Here is a 23,382-nt window from a genome sequence, read left to right as displayed (position 1 = left end):
TCTGCCAGGACACCACAATAATATAATATTTACATACTACATATTATTTACGTACTTGTATATAACACATGTGGTGGACTGCCGACCTGCCCATGGTGTACCTACCTTCGCCCGGTGATACCAGACCCCTCCCCCCAACCCTTGTGACCTCGACTAGCGGGATTAACCGGTACTGATAATGGATGGATATAGTACATGTTATAATCAATGTTCCTTTATCGTTGGTCTTCCAAATAATATAATCTCAATGCAGCTGACATGGTCAGGTAATGTTAGGTATCACGTACACTACATTGATAACATATGCTCTATGCTGTGATAAGAGGTGCTAACAAATCTAAACATTGTTCTTTTTTAATATATTAGGAGCATGGTTTTTTTTATCATTTTAATGTCATTAGAAAGTCCACACGGAGGCTTGTACCAAGAGGAAACATTTTTTATTTTGGATCTAAATGATGCAATATGCATCTCAAAAGGACTGAGTTTGTAACAAAACTACTTTGGTTGCACAAGAGTTTCAGGTTTGTTAAATCAAATTCAGTTACCATACATTTGATCAGTGTATGGACATTTTGTTTTTTGGAATATCACTGTTTTTTGTGTTATTACATATTAAGCGGAAATGACTATTTTAAAAAAATGGACAAAGCCACTTGTTTACAAATATTGCACACGGCAAGTTGCATTTAGGCTGATGCTAACCAACATTTAGATATAAATTTCTGAACACTTTCAGAAACATATAGGCAAACTGTTGACAGCTCACATCACTTACAGTACAAAATGGTTCATTTGAAAAGGAAGTGTGACTTGAGACAAAATACTAGGTGGGAAAGAATTGTAATTTGTAAGTGGATACAGTAACCTACCACACTAAAATGAATGGAATACATCTGATGCTTAGGCTAACTAAAGGGAATTTATTGTTAGGGCTTGAAGCCTAATGTTGACATGGAGCATGACGTGAAGGTAAAGCCACAGGTACCTATAGGGTTTTAGGACATGAACCTCTAGGGTCTATGTTTACCATTATCGGTTTGGCAGACACATTAACAGACCCAGTGACTTAGAAAGGTGCTTTGTTCTCTCCAACAATATGATAATGCCAGGGTCTGGGGATACCAAGATATGGAGTGAGGGGTTATAGGTAATCAAAGATTCGTCACAGTTGAGGGTGAGGTTCAGGAATGGGTGTGGATGGAAGGAAAGCATGGCTTAAGGTGTAGAAACCACGTCAGGGCCAAAGAGCTTGAGTGGAAAATGGGCAGTTTTCCTCAATATCAGTAATGCAGAGGTTTTCAGTCCAGTCCCTCACCTACGTCTTTAATCTGTTTCAGCTCGCATCATACTTGGTTAGGTAATCAAGAGCTCTTGGAGCTCTCAGATTATCTGGTTCATATGTATGAGGAACTGGTTGGATCAAAAGCCTGGACTTGCAGGGAGTACCCAAGGACTGGACTAAGATCCTCCAGAATAATGGAGGTATGGATCGACTCTGCACTAACTTACCCTCGGCGGTATGATGGTCAGGCAACAGTGTCTTATATTTTAAATTAAAAAATGATTTAATCTCTCCTCTTTCAATGAGAAGAGATGCCAATAATACATAGCATATAAACGCGCAGCTGCCTACATCATTAGAATAACTTGATGGCTATATATGTACTGTGTGTGTGTGTGTGTGTGTGTGTGCATGCACGCACATCTCCTCTGGCAGTGATCACTAGAGTTTAAAAAGGGCACAGTACTGAGAAAAAAGTGCACACTGCCCTATCTCTCTTAGCATTGTGTATATCTCTGTGTGTATGCGTGTGCATGTGATGTTTGTACATCTGTGTGTCATGTGCGTGTGAAAGCAGTGCACAGCATCCGCACAAAGCGGAGGTACATTCAGATTCAGAATGAATTAACAACGTACAGGAAAGCTTACTGTACAACAAGAGTACTGTCACAGTCACTTATACAACTGCTCATTAGAAACTACTTTAAAAAGTCACACATTTAGTTCACTGCTGTTTTTGTTATTAAAAAAAAAAACAAAGCTCAACTTTAAGTGCTTCTAAATGACGCCTGTCTCTCTCCGTCTCTTGCTCTGTTTGTGCAGACAAGGCATCTCTGATGGCAAAAATTACTTCAGACCCAAACAAATATTAGTAATATCAGTGATTACAGTGATAAAATATCCTAATAACATTAATAATCAAACAACAGTAATAATAATAATAATAATAAATGTCCTAAACAGCAAGAATAAAATATGTTAATATAAGAGTTTTTTTTTAACCTCCTTTACAACTAGGATATACTAGTGCAGAGAAAGGAAGGGGCAGTCAAGCTGAACGGAGGGGGGTAGAAAGGGGGAAGGGGGGGTAGAAAGTATAAAGGGGTGGGGATCTCTCACAGAGAGTCTCACATTGTGGTTTCTACGATGGTGTGAGTTGGTTTGGTGAGGGAGTAAGTGCCGTTGGGGTCAAGTGGGTGGAGAAGTTCGCTGTTCTTCAGGCTGTACTCTTTGGGGCGTGAGCTGGCTCCTCCCTTCACCGGGGCGGCTACAGCCTTGATCCGCTGGAGGGGGCGAGGCACACGTGGTCATTCATAAGACAGGCATAGCTAAACAGACACCATGCATAAAACCAGGTATATGCATTTGGAATTAGTTGAATTTCTATTATTGTTTCCCTAGGAAAGTTTAAATAATGATAAATAAATAGTAAAAGAAATGTGAGGTTTGTATTAATGCTTGTGACTACAAAATATAACCCAAGATTGCAATTTTCTGTTTGATTCTTGATTAATTATTCATTGTTTGATACAGTGAGAACACTTAAGTCTTTACTGTTTCTAGTAAAAACTGCTGTGTGCTGAAAGTGTCAAAAGCAGACTTAATGAGATTTTTTAGCTTTGCCACAGACGCTGCCTCTGCAGAGCACTGGGACGCAGTGGGTTGTGTTAAAGGTTAAATGAATTAACATGGGAGCATGATAGTCAATTGCATGGTTACTACATCATGGCCCATCCCAAACTATTCACTAGAAAGAGTAGATGAAAATTCTAAGAGTTTATGAAAAATCTACTTTAAATGGTATGTTTACATTTAGAGTACCAATGTCTGTAAAGACAAAAGATGCATTTTCACATAAGACACAAGGACATGATGCCAATATGACAAGGAAATATATGTTCTCAGTTTTATAATGTTAGGCAGGCTTTATTCTGACTTGCTTATGGGTCAATTAAATCAAATGTTGACAATTACCTCTATCAGTGAGCCGTCTGATTGGATAATTTTGACAACGACCACCATGGGGATGCAGATCATGGAGGCCAATGCCAAAGACCAGCCCACTCCAATCGACCAATCAGGATACTCATATACCTTGTTATAGGTTAGAGGCTTGTATTTCACCAACGAGAAGACAAAACAGCCCTAAAATGGTGCAGAAAGTCATTATGGGAAAATAATAAACCCAAAAGACACAATAATAACCTAGAGATCATCTACCTGAACACATACACACACTTACCACACAGAGTACAGGGGTAATCAGCATCCAACTCCATTTCATCCAACCATTTGGTCTGTAGCCGATCATGTCCTCAATAGCATCGTAGAAATTATCAGCGCCTATGATCACACACCACACACACACACACACACACACACACACACACACACACACACACACACACACACACACACTTTATATATTCTCATTATTCATAAGCTCCAAAGAATTCAAATACTGAATCCAATATTATCCCAGTGATGACACACATTATAATAAGAACGGTCAGTACTATATTTCTAAAGAGGATTACAAAAACATCACAGAGCAAATCCAGCAAAAGCAGGACAACCGTGATTATACGAGACTGCTAAATACTCAGCACTGCGCTAGAACACTGACGGGCTTGCCGACGGGAGCCGCATGAAACCAGGCAAAGAGCCGCAGGTTGGCCACTCCTGGTCTAGACTCCAGTCCTGGCAGGTCAGAGTTCAACACTGTATGATGATTTCCCTCATGAAACACCTCATTCAACTCTTAACCTAATTACACACGCCAGTAGCTGTGCATTTAACTGATCAGTTAAACGAGGCAAGTTTGATCAGGGACATCACCAAATTGTAATGGGCCCTGTCCCTGCAGGACTGGAGCTAGGAAGAGAGAGCACAGAGGAAGATGAAGAGGTAGGAAAGAGCAAGAGAAAGAAGGAGTGGGAGGATGATGGGCGGAGCGATGGAGCTGAGGAGGAAGCCCACATGAGTGAATTGTTTATGCAGCAAACAGAAAGCACACCTGACAGTTCCGTTTCCAGGAATACGGCGCGTGTGTGTGTGTGTGTGTGTGCACGTGCATGTCACTGGCTTCAGCTTTGTTGTTCTTCTATGAGAAGGTCACATTCAAATTTATTGCCAGTCTCAATGATTAGTGTGTGTGTGTGTGTGTGTGTGTGTGTGTGTGTGTGTGTGTGTGTGTGTGTCCATGAGGGGGGGCATGAGGTGTGTTTTCTGTGCACATACGTGTGCACATGCATGCGTGTGTTGCTCAGAGTTCATTATAAAGATGACTAACAGGTTCAAATATGTCTCCCACACATACAAGTAGGACAAATTGTGCTTTGAATGTTTTATCAGCAGTACTACAGAGTGTGCTGAGCTCATGTGTGTGTGTGTACACTCACCATAGACCCAGGCTACCGCCACACATTCAAAGAATGCAACCCAGAGAAGGCACACACCGCTGGCTGCATAGTAATCAAACAGCTGGAATACATACATGCCACCCTGAAGACAGAGAGAGTGTGTGAGAGTGAGACAAGGAGAGACAGTGAGTGAGAGCGAGAGAAGGAGAGAGAGTGAGTGAGAGAAGGAGAGAGAGAGTGAGTGTGAGTAAGTGAGAGAAGGAGAGAGAGTGAGAGAAGGAGTGTGAGTAAGTGAGAGAGTGAGAGAAGGAGAAAGTGAGAAAACAAAGAACAATACCATTACTCCACTAATACACTACCATTATATGGGGCATTATATACCACTACTACACTACTGTTATATTCAGCATTATTAACCACTAATTTACTACCATAATGTGCAGTATTGTGCAGTGCTATTATGCTACCATAATATGCAGTATTATTTACCACTTCTGTACTATGATAAGTAGATGATTCATGTGTTCAGGATTCTCAGGAGTTACTGTAGCTGAATGGCGCAGTGCAGACACCCACCAAAATTTAGACCACAAACAACTCTTACTTGAGTGACCATGGTGAGTCCCACCAGGTAGCTGATGACACAAATGGCAGCGATGAAGATCTCTCTCCGGTATCCCTTCCTTAGGAGGGACGGGTACAGGTCCACCAGTGAGGTGATCTGACCCTCCACTTCTACAAACTGTGGACACACACACACACATCTAGTTTACAGCAAATCTCTGCACATTTATAATTAAATCTGTGAAAATGCCCAATTAAAAATGTATTTATGCTGACAGTTTTACTGCATTGTACTGGAAAGCAGCCTTGAGTTTGTGAAAGGTGCTACATTAATAAAACTTATTAAGTACTATTAGTGTTGAGTTTATTGTGTGTGTGTGTGTGTGTGTGTGTGTGTGTGTGTGTAGTGTAAATGAAAATGCATGTATAACACTTGTAACGTGTGTGCGTGTGTGTGTAAAACTTCCTCACAGAATGACATGTGCACAACTGCACTTACTTGATCCAACATAGTTTCTAGTTGTGTTCATCTTCTGTGTCCATTAAGTGGAAGGTGTGAGAAAGGTTAAAACTCCAATGAAATCTAAGCCTCGACTCATTTAGCTAAGGATCAAATAATCCCACAAGTAACCTGAACTCCCACTTGTTAGGGTATTTTGTTGCTCATCAGGACTAATTTGCATGGATCCATTCTATATCAAAAGAACCTGTGTGTCCAAACATTTATTTTTTACTTAAATTTATGCTTCAACTTTAGGACCATGTTATTTTGTTATAGTCCTAAAAATAGTAATACATTATTTTATATTCTATGAGTGTGTGTGTGTGTGTGTGTGTGTGTGTGGGAGCGCACGCAAGTATGTACACATGCATATACATGTGTGCAATTGTATATCTGTATGTCTGTGTGCATATGTGTGCATAGTTACAAGCACATACCACACACACACAAACTGTGAAATTGCAATGAAATCGGACCTATCCCACGTTCTGCTTTTCAGCAAGTTATGTGTGGTATGATTAACTGAAGACAGCCCTAAATATAACAAGGCGATGTCTGTGTGCAGCCTAATGCCCAGAGTAGGGAATGATATTTCATACCTACACTGAATGCATGCCAGAGGTATAATCGTCTCTCATAACACACACTCACACCCACGGTTTCTTTCAGCCAGTTCACTCACACAATGCTGCTCATATACCATCACAAATAGCACACGTGAAAGCATGTCGAGCAGGAGGCTTGAGAGAAAGCCTGTCAGGAAATTATAAGTGACAACAGTGATATAAATAATTGCAATTATTTTTTTTTCTTTTTTGTTTTACTATTATGCCTGTATGCATCGAAACTCCACTAACACACAACCCATCAAAACAGCTTTGTCTATCATTTTTGCTGAAGACACTTGGGACATGTCTCCACCACTCCATGAAATGGCGAATTTTGTCTTAAGTACTTTTTAAAGTGTAGTCTGAAAATATTAGTATTTTCTCCACAAGCTGTCTTTGCTTAATTTATTCAGTAACACTTAACAATGATTTTGCTTTTGAAAAAAAAACAACTATTTTCAATACATTTTTGCTGAATCCAAATGTGTTTGATTTCAGAATTTTTCTACCACCATAGTTTTTTGTACCAGCATATCCATAGGTCATATAATGTATGAAATAGTATAGTATAGTATAGTATATAGTATGAAAAAGTTATGGCAAGGAGAGCAGACCCCCTTTCTGTTGACTACTGCTGGACCCTGAAGATCGATGTCCCTTAAGAGGAACGTCAACGTTTTCCTGCAAGGCTTCTGTCTGATGTACATGTTTCAAACAGCCTGTTAAATAACTTATAGGATTACCTAATAGAACCAAAACATGGTTAAAGGACATTCATGGATTTTATTTTAAAGACTCTATATAACAAATGGCTTGAAGCCTTTGTCTGCATGTCTGTCCATTTTTATATATTTACAGGGTCTTCTTTACCTCATTACCTATTTGCATTAGCCTCAGTGTTTCAGTGCAAAACTGAAGCAAACATCAGACAGCAAACCCTGAGCTATACCGATGCGCATCAATCAGAGAAAAGTGCATTTTATTGATTTCCTTTATGCATACTGAAATAAAGAAGCAGACAACATCACTGCATGTTGTACATGTTGTCTTGAACACAAAGCATCAAACTCATAACTCATAGATCAAATTCATGTTCTGTCTGATGTGTTTATCAAGTTACTAAGGAAACGATTATGATGAGCGCAATCATCATGGCATCTCAAATAAGTGCTACTGAGCAATTATGCAATAATCACAACAGGCGAATTTGAGAGGGTCCACACTTGCTTAGTGGACGTGGAGTCAAATATGAAATATGTGAACTAATGACAGCCATGAAAGATGTGTGTATGCATGGATGTCATTTTGATTTCAAAAGTGGGGGGGGGGCATGTATTCGTCGCTATTTAAATATTTGGTTTTAACCGTAAAAACTGGGGGGGACTTTTGAAAAAGTCCAAATTATGTCCGTGTGTGTATGCATCAGTGTGCACTTTCCCAGTTATCTTTGTTTGGCTGTAAAGTACATGGTGTAATTGGTAATGGATCTAATGAGCTTACACACAGAATGTGTGTGTGTGTGTGTGTGTGTGTGTGTGTGTGTGTGAGAGAGAGGGAGATCATGGGGACCCACCTGACTGTCTAGGCCCAGCAGCAGAAGCATGATGAAGAAGAGTATGGCCCAAAACGTGGGCAGCGGCATCATAGTGACTGCCTTTGGATATGCGATGAAGGCTAGTCCAGGACCTGAGTGAGACACCCTCAATTACACACGCATAGACAATGCACTGAATCCAAAAGACATCACACAAACTCTCTCACAACTTGAATAGAAACACGTTTGTAGTTGTGCAGTTATAGCCATGCATTGTCACAAATCAAAACTGCCTTTGGCTGGATATCTTCCACCAGCACACCACAGTCTATCTAGCAAAGACACTGGCATGTGGAAAAACTACTGCAGCAGTGCTGTGGTGGATAAACTCACACTACTGCAACACCCACTACCACAGCAGTATCATCGCTGTTCTGAGAATGCCGCCAAAATAATATATATGATATATTGTGAGATACATTTAATATAATAAAGTGGCCAGTGATTTTTAATAATATATGTGGGGAAAAGTAGCTTTAATGGTCTTCCAATTTATCCCCATTACTAGAGGTTCTGTGGTAGCTGTAGTGGATCTGGTCACACTCAGGTATGAACGGGATTAGATGTGTCAGGAAAGACACAGAATCTTCAAGTGTGAGCAGATGTGCTGTTGATCTTTGACCCCCACCTGACTCGGCTACGTCGGCGATGGCCACGCCCTGCTCCTGTGCCATGAACCCCAACACGGAGAAGATGGCAAAGCCGGACACGAAGCTGGTCCCGCTGTTCAGGCATCCCAGCAGCAAGCAGTCCCTACACACACACACACACACGCGCACACACACGCGCGCACACACACAAACAAAAGCATAGTTTGAAATGCATAGTTTCTATATGATAAATGCATGCAAGTGTGAACAGTTTCAGTCAGACCTAAATATTCCTGTTAACCAAAATATCTTTCTTTCTCTCTCACGCACGCACGCGCGCACACACGCCTGTACCTGTAGCAGTTATATTTGTACTTATTGTAGCTCCCCAGAGAAGTCATTGCACCGAGACAAATAGCATAAGAGAAGAAGATCTGTGTCCCTGCATCAATCCATACCTTCAGAGGGATAGACAGAGAGGAACACAGAAAGAGAGAGAGATTAGGATTTCCTTTACTTCCAAAAAATAAAAAATAAATCAGAGTTTGTGCTTACCTTGATAAGATACCCTAGATGACAAAACGTCTCTTAAATCAGTGGCTTCAAACCTATAGGCCACAATGGTACTGCTAGGCTAAGTTTGCTTGAGCTTGTTGATTGGTTTGGCATAGTATAGTCACATGACTGAAGAAGCTACCTAGTTGATTAGCATGCTACTTATGTTAGTATGAATCTGAATGAAACCTTTATACACTCTTACATGGATGAATGGTTAAAAAACAGTGTTTCAGAACAAAAGTGAAGTGGCCACCATATCTCTGACAAAGAAAACCAAGTGTAAACAAAAATGGAGGACATACACCTGTGAATACCTAGTGGTGGTATTTGTTTATACTTATATATTGTTTGTATTTGTTCTGTGGACCACAGAACATTTTGTGGTGGGCTAAGTGGGCCACGAATTGCAAAAGGTATCGAACTTTAAGAGTACAGAACATTTCCCAATGAAACAAATAAACAGGGCTTTTGCATTCACATCTACAAGCAGACACATTGTATGCACACGCACGCAAGCCGGGACACACCTCAGGATCTTGGAGGCGGCTCAGGTCAGGGTACAGGTAGAACTTGATGCCCTCGGCAGCACCAGGCAGGGTCACGCCACGTACCAACAACACGATGAGCATGAGAAACGGAAAGGTAGCTGTGAAATACACCACCTAGAGGGAGAGGGAGAGAGTGGAAAGGACGTCCACATGAGAGAGCGATTTTCCGAAACAGACAGAAGAAAAAGAGACACAAACAGGGAGAAGGCAATATGAACTGGTTGATAAAGCCCACATAAACAATTAAATACCACGATTGTATGTTGTTCAGATTAACAACATACTTACATTTACATTTATGGCATTTGGCAGACACCCTTATCCAGAGCGACTTACATTTTTATCTTATTTTTATACAAGTGAGCAATTGAGGGTTAAGGGCCTTGCTCAGGGGCACCTCAGTCATGGCCTCAGGTCTGGGGATCAAACCCACAACCCTCCGGTCACAAGACTAGTTCCCTAACCACCAGGCCATTTTAAATACTTAAAATATTTAATATAGTTAATTATTTTTCTATTACCTATATGAATTCATTCATGATGGGATTAAAACATAAATAAAAATCCGTAAAACACATGCACACACACACTTTCTCATCCCTTTTTCATTACGGCCCTTCGGCTTTTGTGCACAGTCATCCCGCCATACCTTCCTCCCTCCCTCCCTCTCGCCCTGTGTCTCACTTTGCCAGTAGATTTCACTCCTTTCCAGATGCAGAAGAAACAGATCACCCAGACGGCGAGCAGGCAGAGGGCCAGCTCCCACTTCAGCTCGCCCACCTCGTCAATGCCTGACGACAGACTCAGGACGTTATGCCTGAGGAGCACAGCAGAAGAAGGGTCAGCAGAGGCAGAGGTGGTGGGAGAGGGAGAGGGAGGGAGGGAGGGAGGGAGGAAGGAAGAGAGGGAGGGAGGGAGAGAAAGTGAAGACAGGACTGGACAAAGAGAGTAAGACAGAGTGAAAGGGAGAGAGACAGAATGGAAAAGGAGAAACAGAGTTTTGAGAATATATCCATTGTCCGTATTATGAAAAAAATGTGGGGAAAAAAAGCTCAAACTATAATACAAATATTTACAACTCTGATTACTCATACACTGCGCCACAAGCTTGTGGATGCTTGTGCATGCAGACGTGCGGCGTTTGGTGCACACTCACTCCCAAAACTCGGTGACGGGTGAGGTGAAGTTGGTGGCGTTTGCTGAGAGCCACAGGGTTCTGTTCTTGCGTGCTGTGTCCTCCACGCAGTGGGGCGTATTCCAGCCGTGCCGGCAGCGTGCCCACGGCAGCTCCCTCTGAAAACACTGCAGCAGGTAGTACAGCCCCCATGCCAGGATCACGATGTAGTAGATGTTGAGCAAGGACACAATCACAATGGACGCATAACCAATTCCTGACACACACAACACACACACACACACACACACACACACACACCTTTTTAAAATACTGTTCATGGTACCCTGCTCCTAAAGGTGATTCTGTAGAATTCCTGGTCTCAGGAATACCACTGCTTCTCCACTTAATCTCAAAAGCTCAAACAGGGCTACAGTGGGGCATGGAGCCAAGATAGAGTCAACGTGTGAACTGGCTGACTGCTTGGGTTCCCCCGTGGCTGGACTGAGGAACAGAGAGTTACCCCTCCAGAAGTAGATCTCTGCACTCTAGTTTATAATGCAGAGAACACAAACCATTTCAAATATTCTAATCTCATTTGGAGCACGAGTTGGTGCCGATTACCTTTGAAGTTCGGCAAATGCACAAGATAAAACACTAGATTAAATAGTGAGAGGTTTCATCACACTGAAACAAGCAATTTACAGGCTCTGTTATAACTGTTATGCATGAACACTGGGCTAATAAAATATTATTAGCATACAAATCCATGCCACAGGATGAATTATCACAAGCATGAAACCACCCACCATAAACAGACCCTGGGGTGCAATCACAGCCCAAAGCTACTGCCACTGTGCCCCAGCTTGTTACTCAATGCAGTGGATATCTGCAGAGATATCCAACCAGCTCATATTTTCTGTCCAATCCAGCTCCCAGAGACCTTTTCAGCAGTGGTGGGCAGTCTTCTCCACACTGGGCCCATGTGTCTACAGTCTTTATTCCAGACCAGCATGAACACACCTGACCCCTCTGCTTAATCAGGTCCTCTCAGTCTGCAAACAACTGATTAGCTGGAACGAAGACCTGTAGACACACGGGTCCTTTGTGGATAAAAATACAACAGGCTTCTCTCAACATTACAGGAATTCCTACCTTTATAATGAAGGACAGATCACTTAGTTATAATCAGGTCCCCAATCACATTAAAAAATAATGCCACACAGCAGACTGAGAGCTTTAAACAGTCAAAGCATATAAACCAGATATTTACCAAACAAAAGCATCATTCAACCTGAACGTTGGTGTGTTGTAGCTGTGAATTCTTCTCCCTCATGCACACTGGTTAATTTCGCTTCTAAATTCTACACATTTTTTAAACATTCTAAACATAGTGAATCAAAGCCATGTCGGCGTTGATATATGTCACAGGTTGACAATGTCGGCTTGCTTGCATCTGTTGAAAAAACGTTGCCATGTGTTGAAGGATGTCTGAGCCATGAAAAAAAATGTTTGCAGCTTCAGCACACTAAAGCAGAGGGAGAGTTCCATTACCAGGACTGGAGCCATTAATATCTGCACCACAGCTGTGTGTTTCTGCTTTCCAGACCAAGGGTGTGTCACCTGTTAAACTCCAGGCATGGTGCCCTGACGACCTCTAAACATTGTTGTAGTGTTATTTTAAGTTTGAAGCCAGCCAAAAGGCAGTGGGCCAGGTACAATTATGGCATCAGCTTCTGCCTAGACAGAGCCACTGTAAGAGCTTGACAGCTGTCTCTGTAATCCACACAGTGTTAGACACATACAATATAATATCAGGGAGAGTGTGGCTGTAAGCGATGCTGAGCATGTGCAGGAGAGAGAGAGAGAGAGAGAGAGAGAGAGAGAGAGAGAGAGAGAGAGAGAGAGAGAGAGAGAAGGGATATTCAGCTGCTCCGGTCTTACATGACATTCGTGAGGTAAGAGGGCTACAGTATGTTCGGTTTTGAAAATAAAACTTCTAAATGTGCAGAACCCAGAGGGAAGCGAGAGATGCTGTAAGCGCCTGTGTGAGTATAAATAGGGGCTTGGGAGGGTCAGCCAGACCTCAAGGTCACCCGGACCTGCACATATGCACGTAGGCCATTTTCCATACAGTGTGTTTGTGAAAACGTGCATTTGTGTGAAGTGTGTGTGTGTGTGTGTGTGTGTATGTATGGGTTGGGATTGTAAGGAGTGATTGGGGTGTCTGTGTGTGTGTTTATGTGCAGAGGTGTGTTACTGTGTTTATTTGCACAAGTGAGGAAAATGCACAGCAGAGAGATAATAGTTAAACATTTATTTTACAAAGACACTCCAGCTTAACACATTACTATTACAGAGCAGCTCCACTGAACTGGTTTCCATTAATAATCTTCGACTTAATGTTCTCTCTCTAATTTTCTCTCTGGTTCCAATTTTCTCTCTGGTTCTGTTTTTTCATTTTCTCTCTCCCTCTCCCTCTTTCCGCAAACAGATGAGATCCCATCATCAAATGTAATGTTTCTTAGTCATCACTGGCTGCTGTTGCCATGGCAATACAGATTCCAACATGTTCAAATGTGGAGATGACTAGTAGAGTTTGGACATTAGTCAGCGCATGTGTGTGTATGTGTGTGTGTGTGCATATACATAATTCTATATTTGTTTGAGCTGTTCAGGCTAGTTCTGGCATATGAATTACTTGACATTATACACCCGATACATGAGCTGATAGGTGTGTGTTGTGTGCATAAGAGGGAGATTGAACGTGTCGTAACAAAATTGATCCACAGCACAGAGTCAATTCTATAGAGGGAACAGCACCTCCAGACACTACCTAACAACCATTGGACCAATTAGGAGGCTTAAACATCTCAGGCAATAGAAGCAGGTCACACTTGAGATCAGCAAGCTAGACAACACCATAGAGTTTTCTGTGTAAACAAACAGTAGACCTCTAATATTTTTCATCTGACGTAGCTCATAAATGCTCGTACCTAATCAGACACATCATGTATCAATAATTTGTGTGACTAATGGGAGTACTAGCTTGTGTGGTTTGCTGTCTTTTTGACTCTTACCAGTGAAGATCGGGCAGAGTTTCTCCCAGCAGGTGATTCCTCCTTGAGAGGTGAACTGGCCCAACGCCACCTCCAGGAAGAACACAGGAAGTCCTCCGCCAAACAGGAAGATGAAATAGGGGATGAGAAATGCACCTGAGAGAAAAACAAAAAGAGACACAGCACAGAGACAGAGAGAGAGGGAGAGAGAGAGAGGGACTTTGGTTGGTATGTCAGGTGAGCAATACAACAAGAAAAATACGCTTTGACAAGGTCAATTCGGGTCTTCCTTTGTAACCGCTGTCTAGTGATTAGCAGGAACTTTATGGTGTTGAAACAGTAAGAGATTTACAGTCCACAAAAAGAGTCCTTGACACTGAAGTGAAAAGAATTAAAATTTTTAGATCATATTTACACCACAAGACTCAGAACATACTTGACCTCATGAGCTTTATTTATGAAAACACAGCAGGTTCTGTGTCACTGCTCCAAAACACACTGCCATTACCATAGAGAAGCATACTGAGCCACACACACTGCAGACCCCAAAGGAGAACAGACATGTTACACAGGTAACTGTGTCATTGTGAGTCTAAACATTTATGTAATCCATGTGTTTACTAAGGTTTGTCCTTTGTTCTAAATGTCCACACCTATGAAAGGGAGAAAGAAAACACCTAAAGAAACTGCAACAATTCATCCAGTGAATATTACATACTGATTGCTGCAAGGTTTCTATAAACACCCACAAGTAAAAGCTCACGGACCTCCGCCATTCTTGTAGCAGAGGTATGGGAAACGCCAGACGTTGCCCAAGCCCACGAAGCCCCCGGCCACAGAGAGCAGGAAGTCCAGCTTGCTCGCCCACTTCTCCCGCTGTGGAGGTTTCCCCTCGGCCTCATCCTCCGGCCGCGTGCCGGGACTCTTCCCGGGAGACGGCTTCAATGTGTCCTTGTGGAAATCCTTCAGACATTGCAGCTTCTCCTTCTGTGCCATGCTGGGAAGGCAGAGAGAGAGGACATGGTAAGAGCAAGAAAATTAATTTGACAACTGGTCTAAAAAAAAAAAAAAAAAAGTCCAACAGTATAAAAAACAAATACACACAAGCTTACAGTATTTGCAGGGCTTTCCAATAAACCTCAACAAACTTATAAAAACAAAAAATAAACTAAAATGGATAACTGAACCCAGAAGACAAGCCTTTCAGAGAAGAGATTAGATCGTAATCGATAAAGCAAACAGCGGATAAAGAGGTGTGGTTCACACAGATGTGACTGAAGAATAGAAACCTAAGAGTCCACCTGGTGTGAGTGACCTGTTCCACAGATTGTCTAGGAACAGAATTCTTCACAGCGTGACAGATTCATTAGAAATTCTGAGCTAATAAAGACCTTGCTTTGTATACTGGAGTGACTTTGCTTTGTATACTGTGGTGAAGGTTTGTTCAGACTGGCATCCAGACATGTGTTTTTTTATGAATGAAGACTGGATAAAATATTGCAACAAATGCATTTAATACCTAGACAAAATCTCAGAATTCCTTTATTAGGTAATTTTTGTATGATAATTGTAGTAATTTCTAAACATTTAACTTAAAAAAAGGCTTTATTTTGCTTATTCATCCCCATGGAAAACGTTTATATTTCTCTTCTTAAAGATCACACACAAACAACACAAATAGTTTGAGAGGAACTTTTTTCTGCAGTGAAAGGATGGAACGACAGTAATGACCATTTATGTAGGGTTGCTCAATCAGCCTTACCTATGAATCTAACACATTGTCTACAGACTATATAATTACCAGTTTTGTTTAATCTTCAGTTTGCTTCCAAAAGTTTTTTTTTTTTAATGGTTTATCAAATCAAAATGTCACCTTCAGGAACAGGTACTGGATTCACTCGTTAGAAAACTGGTTAGCAAAGTGGCTGAAGTCTGAGTCAAGTTAAGTCCACAAGTAGGATTTTCATATTTAAATATCAATAGGAAAACATTCAAATCAAGCAGAACACTTACATATGTATTACTGGATGACAACACCACTGCACTTCTTGTTACCCAAGAATGTTTAGAAACTTGTAAAAATTCTGTGAAATAAGACTGTGATTACAATAACAGGGCCATCTGGAAAGCTTGCCTAACCCCAGAGCTTGTAAATCTGAATTACTGTGTAAAGTGTTAACATCCAGGAAGTCTTTCTTCACAGACACAAAGACAATGAGCACAGATATTTTGTAAACATAACACACACAGTAAAAAAATATCATGACAACTGATGATACCATGACAACGTGAAAATGAACACTGTCCAAAAATACCAACACAGATTCTTATGAATTCACTGTATACTAGCCATGTTAGCATGTCTGGTGGGTTTTTAACATTTAAATGATGAGAACCAACCGGAGAAACCAAATCAAATTAATACAGTCGTTTAACTGTCAATCCGACATCTGTGAAATGTTTATGGTCAATAGGAGCAATGTTTGGACAATGGTTTTCTGGCAAAACAGACAGAAAGGGCGGGGCACATTGTGATAGGCGGGTGGTGTTGGGGATGGGAAAGAAATATAGAATGAAACCTCCATTTTCTGGAATAACCTAAATCATGTTTTTCATCAATAACCTGTAGGTCGGCACTGCTACTTAATGTATTGTCATGTAACTGAATGTAGAGCCATCAGTGCTCCAACACATCCCACTCAGTCCTAACCATGAAAACAAAGCGCTACATGAACCAAAACTAGGCCTCTCAGAAAATGCTTCACCGAGGAGAGCCATGCTCCCTCCTGAACTGTAATGGAGAAACAGATAAACATATGCAAATGAAATGTATAAATGTACATTAAGTTATAAAATACAAAAAAATTTTATAATAATCTTTAGAGGAAAATACTGTAAACTCTGAGGTCGTGTTTCCATTTGGTTTTCCACTAGTAAACAGGCAGGTGAAGGAGTAAAAGTGTTCAGAGAGGATGCATGACAGCCGGAGCATAAGTAGCCATCTGCTCAGGAGAGCTCTAAGAGTTATCCTGAAGAACAGCGGACTGGATAATGTTACTGGGATGAGAGGGGTTTATCGATTTTAGATTTGTGGGCACAGAATTAGCCCATAGGTAAATCCCTCTACACTGGGAAGGGGAATTGATGTCAACTTTTATCTCACCAACCGTCATCATTTATATTATGCTAATATATATCCTGTACATAAAATATACTCTGTATACCCTGTATATAAAACAAATGTAATGTGCAACATTTCAACAATTTCTTGTTAATTTATTTTATTTAAGTTCATGATCTCTTAAGTATAGTGGTTTTTATTCATACGATGCCCCCCAAAAGCTGTTGCTAATACTAATAGTAAATAAAGGATGATAAAACCCAGTTAGAATTAGTGAGTTTGTGCCAAATTACTTAACTTGGTTTTATTAATTGAACATAGTGTATTAGACTGGCCAGGAAACAGCTCCATAAGGAAACAGCCCTGACACTATTACAGGTTGCAACATAAATGTTGACATGGCCGATATGGTATTTATGGTGTAAGGAGAACACTTGGGTAATGGGCAAAGTCTCAGCAAAACCAGCAAAGTCAAGCTTTAAAAATAACTGAAGAGTAGCATGTTGGAATTTGAAAAAAGATTTGCTACAGTTTTTAGCAAGATGGCTGCTCAGGGGGCTGGTGAATTATGGCTGACGAGTAATAACCAGAATGACAGTTAGTTAGTTCAGGTCAGCTACAGAGAACATAGCCAGTACAGCCAAGCAAAGGAAGCCCAGGGAAAAGGCACCGCAAAACCCGGTGATTATCCACAGAAATCCCCAAAGGAATGGCCCTTATACATCCCCTCTGCATGGGGTAAGAGAATTCAGTAAGTCCCCAGAAAGGATCCAGGTAGCTCTCCCATAGGTGCAAATGCACAAGAGGTGTCAAGCCCACAACCAATAAGGCAAGAGAAGGAAGATGGCAGGGGAGATGAGACTTACTCAGAATGGGGAAGCTGGTGGTGACTGAGGTTCGGCATAATGGACCTGTTTAAACTGGGTAAGGGCAAAAGGCTGTGAGGGCAGGCAACTGCTAATCCAAGACAGAGGACACACAGCGACTCTGAGGAGTTCAGAGGAATCAAGGCCAGTTGCTCGGCAGAACAGACATTCGGAACTTGAAGGGAACAAACAGCATAATCCAGGTAGCCACCAAAGGTGGCTATGAAACATGACGGTAGTACAAAAGTTAGCAGAATCAAAGTAGAAATTTTTTTTATGTCAGTTGGATTTTTGGTTAAATTATTGCTTTTCATGCGCTGTATTTTCATCTGTTCATTCACTGTTAGAAACTACTGTCACTGTTACAGTCACTCCCTTTCATGAAAACTTTAAAAGATTTAAAGCAAGCCATGACAAGGACGTTAAGATATATGAAATGAAAAAATAATGCTAACTGAAAATCACAATCTGGCAGTCGAACACAGGATGGCAGTATGTCCCTCAACCAGAAAAGAACACATGCACACAAGTTGTTTACTCATTAATCTTTAGTCTGTGTGTGTGTGTGTTCCTAAATATGTCCCAGATAATGATTCAGTCTTTTCCATCTTTATCATTTTATTATTTTTAAGCTCCCTGGCCCTTAAGCAGAACACAGCAGAATGACCATACAGGAGTCTTAAGTAAAATATTCCCTGCAGGATGATGTTAAAAAAAATCGAGTAACTACAAATTCCAATCAGGATTACAGATTTCCTGTGGAGGTGTTCAAATCAAATTAACCTCCTTAAGGGTAACTGGGTTTACCTTTTTCTCATTTAAGATATAGAACACATATCTTAAATATATAAAGGCAGAGGTACAATATAGTATAGTTATTTGTTTTCTATGGTCAATTTATGCACACAATGACTGTTCAATATAAATAAGCACACTGTCATTCCGGAAAATAATTTTTAATTAGACAATGTTGTAAAGTGCTATTAGTATACTAAGCTACCTTTTATGGTGGGCTACCTTTGTAAAGTGTTTTAAGTGTTTAGGGTTTATAGCAGCAATTGCTTGGGCTTTAGGCTGGTTATTAGGTCTGATTACATAAAATGACTGGAAATAGTTTAGCTTCTAAGGGTTTAAACTTTTCTTTCTGCTCATATGAAGATGTCTGCCTGAATACTAACTTCAAAATGAACAATACGTTGAGCAGGACTAGAGCAATTTAATGGAGGGACCATGTCCGGCACATGTGGTTTTAGAAAGTGTAGCACATATAAAGAACATGTAAAACTTAAAAGCGAAAAGTGGCGGAGGGCACATGGGGTGGCCAAACAGATTCGAGAGGTTGGCCTGGACCCTGGATTACCCCCCCCCCAGTTGAGAATGGGAGGGTTATCCATGTGAGATAGGTGGGGTAACAGAATACACAGCACCTACATGGCTGGTTTTACGCTTTCGGTGGATCTATCTATCGCAAACTCATGTAAGACAAACGAGGAAGCGTGGAGATCGCATTCTGACATCTTACCACTTGTTTACACAACAAAATCCCTAGTGTTGAATTACCATTTACGCCGTTGGATTAACACCTACAATTTTCGTTTAAGTCTGGCTAGACACACTGTGAGTTTATTTAACACTGGGGGTCTGGCTTGCAGCACGGGAACTGGAACATGTTTAAGAATGGCCTTTAAGCGTTAATAACAAACATCACTGGCTTTCATCTTCCGGTCTAAGTGTCAACAGAGCAGCAGCTGCCTTTGGTGTGCTTCAGCGACAAATATGAAAGAGTACTGGGTCTGCCTCTAACGCTATTTACTCGTCAGGACGGTGTGAGTTAAGGACTTCAACTTAACTAAACGAGTTATGAGATGTCCCGTTTCCCTTGCAAGGTCATCGTCTGTCGAATATCATATTACAGATTTATCAGGCACCTGCGGCGGTAAAATCAAACGTCGTTTCTCCACAGACAACGATGCCCGTGAAGTATCCGTTTACTGTCGGACGGTTGCCCTAATTCCCCAAAGCATCACTTCGTGTGAGGACAAGGAGCTGGCGTGAACAGATTTTAAGTGATCTTCATATCTATGCTGAATAGAATTTAATTAAATTATGTCTAACTCAGATGTGTCAAAATGTTGCCCTGGTAATGAAACAGTGCGACGACGACGTCCATCAACCATAAGAAAGGCTAGACACGCCTCTAACAGACAGCGTCTCATTTTTGATAAATTCTAGCTCGACAAAGCCGTCTACGCATGGACGTGGTGTCCTGCATGTTTATATACGTCCATTAACCACAGAACTACACTTGACAATTACCAAAAGACAAGTGAAAGAACTGTTACACTGGCCTGACAAATAAAATTAAAATAGGCGTGACAGTAACCCATATTACGTGTGTGGCAACCGGCATCACAACGTTGCCTCCCCATATGGCACCTGGCACCATTTAGTTGCAAAACAATCTTTAAACGTTTCCTCAATCGGCACCTGGAGATAAGAGCCCACAGACCACGCGCATCGGCCGCGCGCACAACAGCCAAGATTATGGCCATTAATGTACTTTATTCTCCCATTATAATCAGGAGCTACGACGCTCTCCGAGCTGCCGGCCACAATACCCATTTGAAGAAGCTATAGACTACAATAGATTCCACATCCTTCAAATCTCAATTAAGAACGGTGGCCAAAATATTAACTGTCTGGCATCATTATTAAGTCTGAAAACATCTGAACTATGGACGGCTTCGTCAAGAGAATTGAGAGACGTGTTCGCACCAACCTAGTTAATCACAAAAGGCCATCAATAGAATCCCTTTAAAGAAACCGCTAAGTGCCGGGAAAATGTCTGGGAATTATCCCTCATTCCATGGTGCTGTGCCTAAAAATTAGCGCAGGTCTTAATGCTTGGGAAAAAATGTATTGACGAACTAACTCAATTAATGTATCTCTATAAAGAAAATTACAACGAAATAGTTGTTACAATTATAAACGTAAAGTATACACAAAAAGGATGCGCTCATTGAAAAAAGCAGAAACAGCAGTAATGTTTCTCACTGAACTGAGGATGGTCACTTACCTGTCAACTGTATTTATTGCTCAGTACTTCTCGTTATTTCTTGTGCGGTGTGTGTTTGACGAGACAAGAAAAATTATATTCACGCCCTCTCTTCCCGACCTTCGCGTCTTATATGGGGAGCGCGTGTAATATTGGAGAGAGTGGAAAAACACCAGACCCTCCATGCAACAGGAGATTGTTTCTTAAAGAGACATGCACACGCGCGCACGGTTTCCCTCTACAATTCACATCGCCAGCCACCGTTCACCTCGCTTCGTTTGTAGTTTCCGTGTGGGCGCGCATGCGCATCTGGAGTCAGAAATAACAGCACGAGGATGTAGAGAAGGTAGTGACGGACTGGAGAACCACATGTGATTGTGTCAATGGCAACCAAGTAAAGTGTATGCTTCTTATCAGAGGAGCGTAGATTATACGGACAAAATCATTTTTAAAGGAGGGGGGGGGGGCTTTAAAAATGTTTCATTCATTGAGTTAGATTATAAACTCATACCGAGTTACACACGTTAGTATAATGGACACAGGCGCGCGAGCGCACGTGTCCTGCAGTTTTCCAAAGTCCACCTAACAATACTCTTGCGAAATAGTTGGACCCCCGTCAGATTTAAATGCCAAACAAGGTCAATGGTGACATTTTAATTGGCCAAGTTTCTACCTTTACAACGTTCATTTATTATGTCCTCGCCCTTTAATATCTTTAGTGTTCACAAATAGGCCGCAAGTGAATCAGTGGCAGGTCATTGACTTGCTTGTAAATGTAACCAAGATTACCAAACTGGTTCTAGGATTCCAAGGTTTGTTCATAGAAGTGTATCAAAGTAATTAATTTGATGTCCTTGATTTTTTTCCCCTGTGAAATTCGCTGAATGGAGAATTTTGTTAATCTATATGCATGTTAATATATATTTTAAATGTATCATTTTAATTTCTGTGTTGTATGCAGGATTGTTGCAGCAAATTCTGGGCCCTGTACACTCTCAATGTCAGTGGGCCCTTATAAATGCCAATAAACGAGGCACATGAGTAAAATGGGCCCCTCTCCCTACTCGGGCCCTGGGTAGTCAGGTCCACTTTTCCCCCCACTACCACGCCCATGGTTGGATGTGTTCACTTTCAGCAGTCACACTTAAAAAATACAGCCCCAAATGTTTAATGTTGCCCCAAATGCTCTTTTGTTATCACAACTACAAGAACTACAAGTTGTGCATCTTAGGTAATACTTACTCAGTACAAATCTAAAACCTCCTAAATGTTTTAGCTCAAATTAATGGCAGTTATTATTTCTTTAAATTTTTTCAATCAGTTTTCAATAATTATTTTTTTTTACTATGACTTGAAGCCTTTTGGGTAAACTTTAAGCAATACTGTGCAGCAATGTGTAATAATCATACTAATACAATCATCAACATGGGTGCACGTGCAGTATGTGTGTTCAGTGTGTTTGTGCATGTGCAAGAGAGAGAGAGAAACTGTATACTGTACATAGACAGATGGCTGGTCCATGTGTCTGTGCTATGCTGCTTACCGGGATTTTGGTCACAGGGTTAGCACAGCACAAGAAAGAAAATCCTCTCTATAATTCTTTCTGAATGTTTGTGGTATTTATCAGTAGCATATTCACATGGTAGGATAGTAAATTATTTCAGAAAATTTTGTGCACTGTCACTCATGTCCAAGCATTTGGACTTTTATTTTAAAGAAAGGATCCAGATTTTATCCAGAAACCTATTTCTTGTGACTCTATATTCCTTTATACTTGTTTTGTTTGTTTATTTTTTGTAAAAGTTCATTTACAACATATGATCTAAACTATATACAGTACAGTGTCAAAACCATGGCGCAGTAACACAATCGTTCCTGTTTTTCATAGGAAGCAATGCCTACGAGGTTAAAATGTAGAATGTCACCTTTAAATTTACTTCCGTACTAGATGAAATGGGTCATTCTTCTTTTGTGCAAAGCACCATGCACTGAAAGCTACTGGTTGGATGTGAACAGTAAGATGCACATGCAGACCTCAGAATGTTTCCCCCGTTGACTGTGTCATCATCAATACTGTGAGTCACATCCACTGACACACATGCTCATGCTGTCACGTTTCGCAGATGAGATGCTCAGCTTGGTTCATCACCCTCAAATTTAATCGGACTCTTTTACCTTATTATGTGCTGGGGAAAGAGTCAAAATCAGAAAAGTCATGCCACTAAGTATTCACTTCTGAAGGGTATTGTATGTAATATAATATCCTATGAGCAGGGCAACATAAGTTCAAAGGATCCACTTTGCATGAAGCTTTTACGTAAATGCTTATGGCAACCCATTTATGGGTGTTGCCAGGGTGCGATTTCTGATCTCTGGAGCTCCTGGCCACAGAGGAGGAGAACACCTCTCAGCAGATTGTGCAGTGACGGAGTTTCGCTATATTGGGCCACCCAAGGAGAAACACCTCCAGACATGCTTGGCTAGCCGATACCCCCCTTCTTCTCTCAGTTGCCCAAACGCGGTACCTTGTGCTTCCTGGTTGCTCACTTATTTTCC

At 41.1% G+C, this 23,382-nt stretch overlaps 1 protein-coding gene across 2 annotated transcripts; it reads right to left on the bottom strand.

Moving 5' to 3' along the window:
• Positions 1-424: 424 nt before the first annotated feature.
• On the bottom strand, positions 425-21,075 carry slc6a6a (solute carrier family 6 member 6a). Of its 2 annotated transcripts, XM_077003981.1 has the most exons (15): positions 20,848-21,075; positions 17,772-17,825; positions 14,552-14,781; positions 13,806-13,940; positions 10,768-11,002; positions 10,296-10,428; positions 9,591-9,725; positions 8,860-8,963; positions 8,544-8,668; positions 7,895-8,007; positions 5,252-5,389; positions 4,687-4,789; positions 3,528-3,628; positions 3,260-3,430; positions 425-2,568 (listed from the first exon to the last, which is right to left on the bottom strand). In XM_077003981.1, the coding sequence occupies exons 2-15, from the start codon at positions 17,807-17,809 to the stop codon at positions 2,413-2,415; spliced, it is 1,917 nt and encodes a 638-aa protein (XP_076860096.1). In that variant the 5' UTR covers positions 17,810-17,825; positions 20,848-21,075; the 3' UTR covers positions 425-2,412. The 2 variants fall into 2 exon arrangements, with proteins under 2 accessions (XP_076860096.1, XP_076860097.1); XM_077003982.1 differs by lacking the exon at positions 17,772-17,825 and having other exon boundaries at positions 20,848-21,074.
• Positions 21,076-23,382: the final 2,307 nt, after the last annotated feature.

This window comes from Brachyhypopomus gauderio, chromosome 4 (assembly GCF_052324685.1).
Source record: "Brachyhypopomus gauderio isolate BG-103 chromosome 4, BGAUD_0.2, whole genome shotgun sequence".
In the NCBI taxonomy this organism is placed as follows: Eukaryota; Metazoa; Chordata; class Actinopteri; order Gymnotiformes; family Hypopomidae; genus Brachyhypopomus; species Brachyhypopomus gauderio.
This window is presented reverse-complemented; position numbering and strand designations above follow the sequence as displayed.

Bases quoted from the DNA above. Each gene is read 5' to 3' on its own strand.
- slc6a6a (XM_077003981.1), bottom strand. From the start codon at position 17,809: ATGCCGAACCTCAGTCACCACCAGCTTCCCCATTCTGA. The intron at 14,782-17,771 runs GTAAGTCTCATC...CTGCCTTCCCAG, and splicing joins CACCAGCTTCCCCATTCTGA to CATGGCACAGAAGGAGAAGC. The intron at 11,003-13,805 runs GTAAGAGTCAAA...TGTGTGTGTCAG, and splicing joins ACTCTGCCCGATCTTCACTG to GAATTGGTTATGCGTCCATT.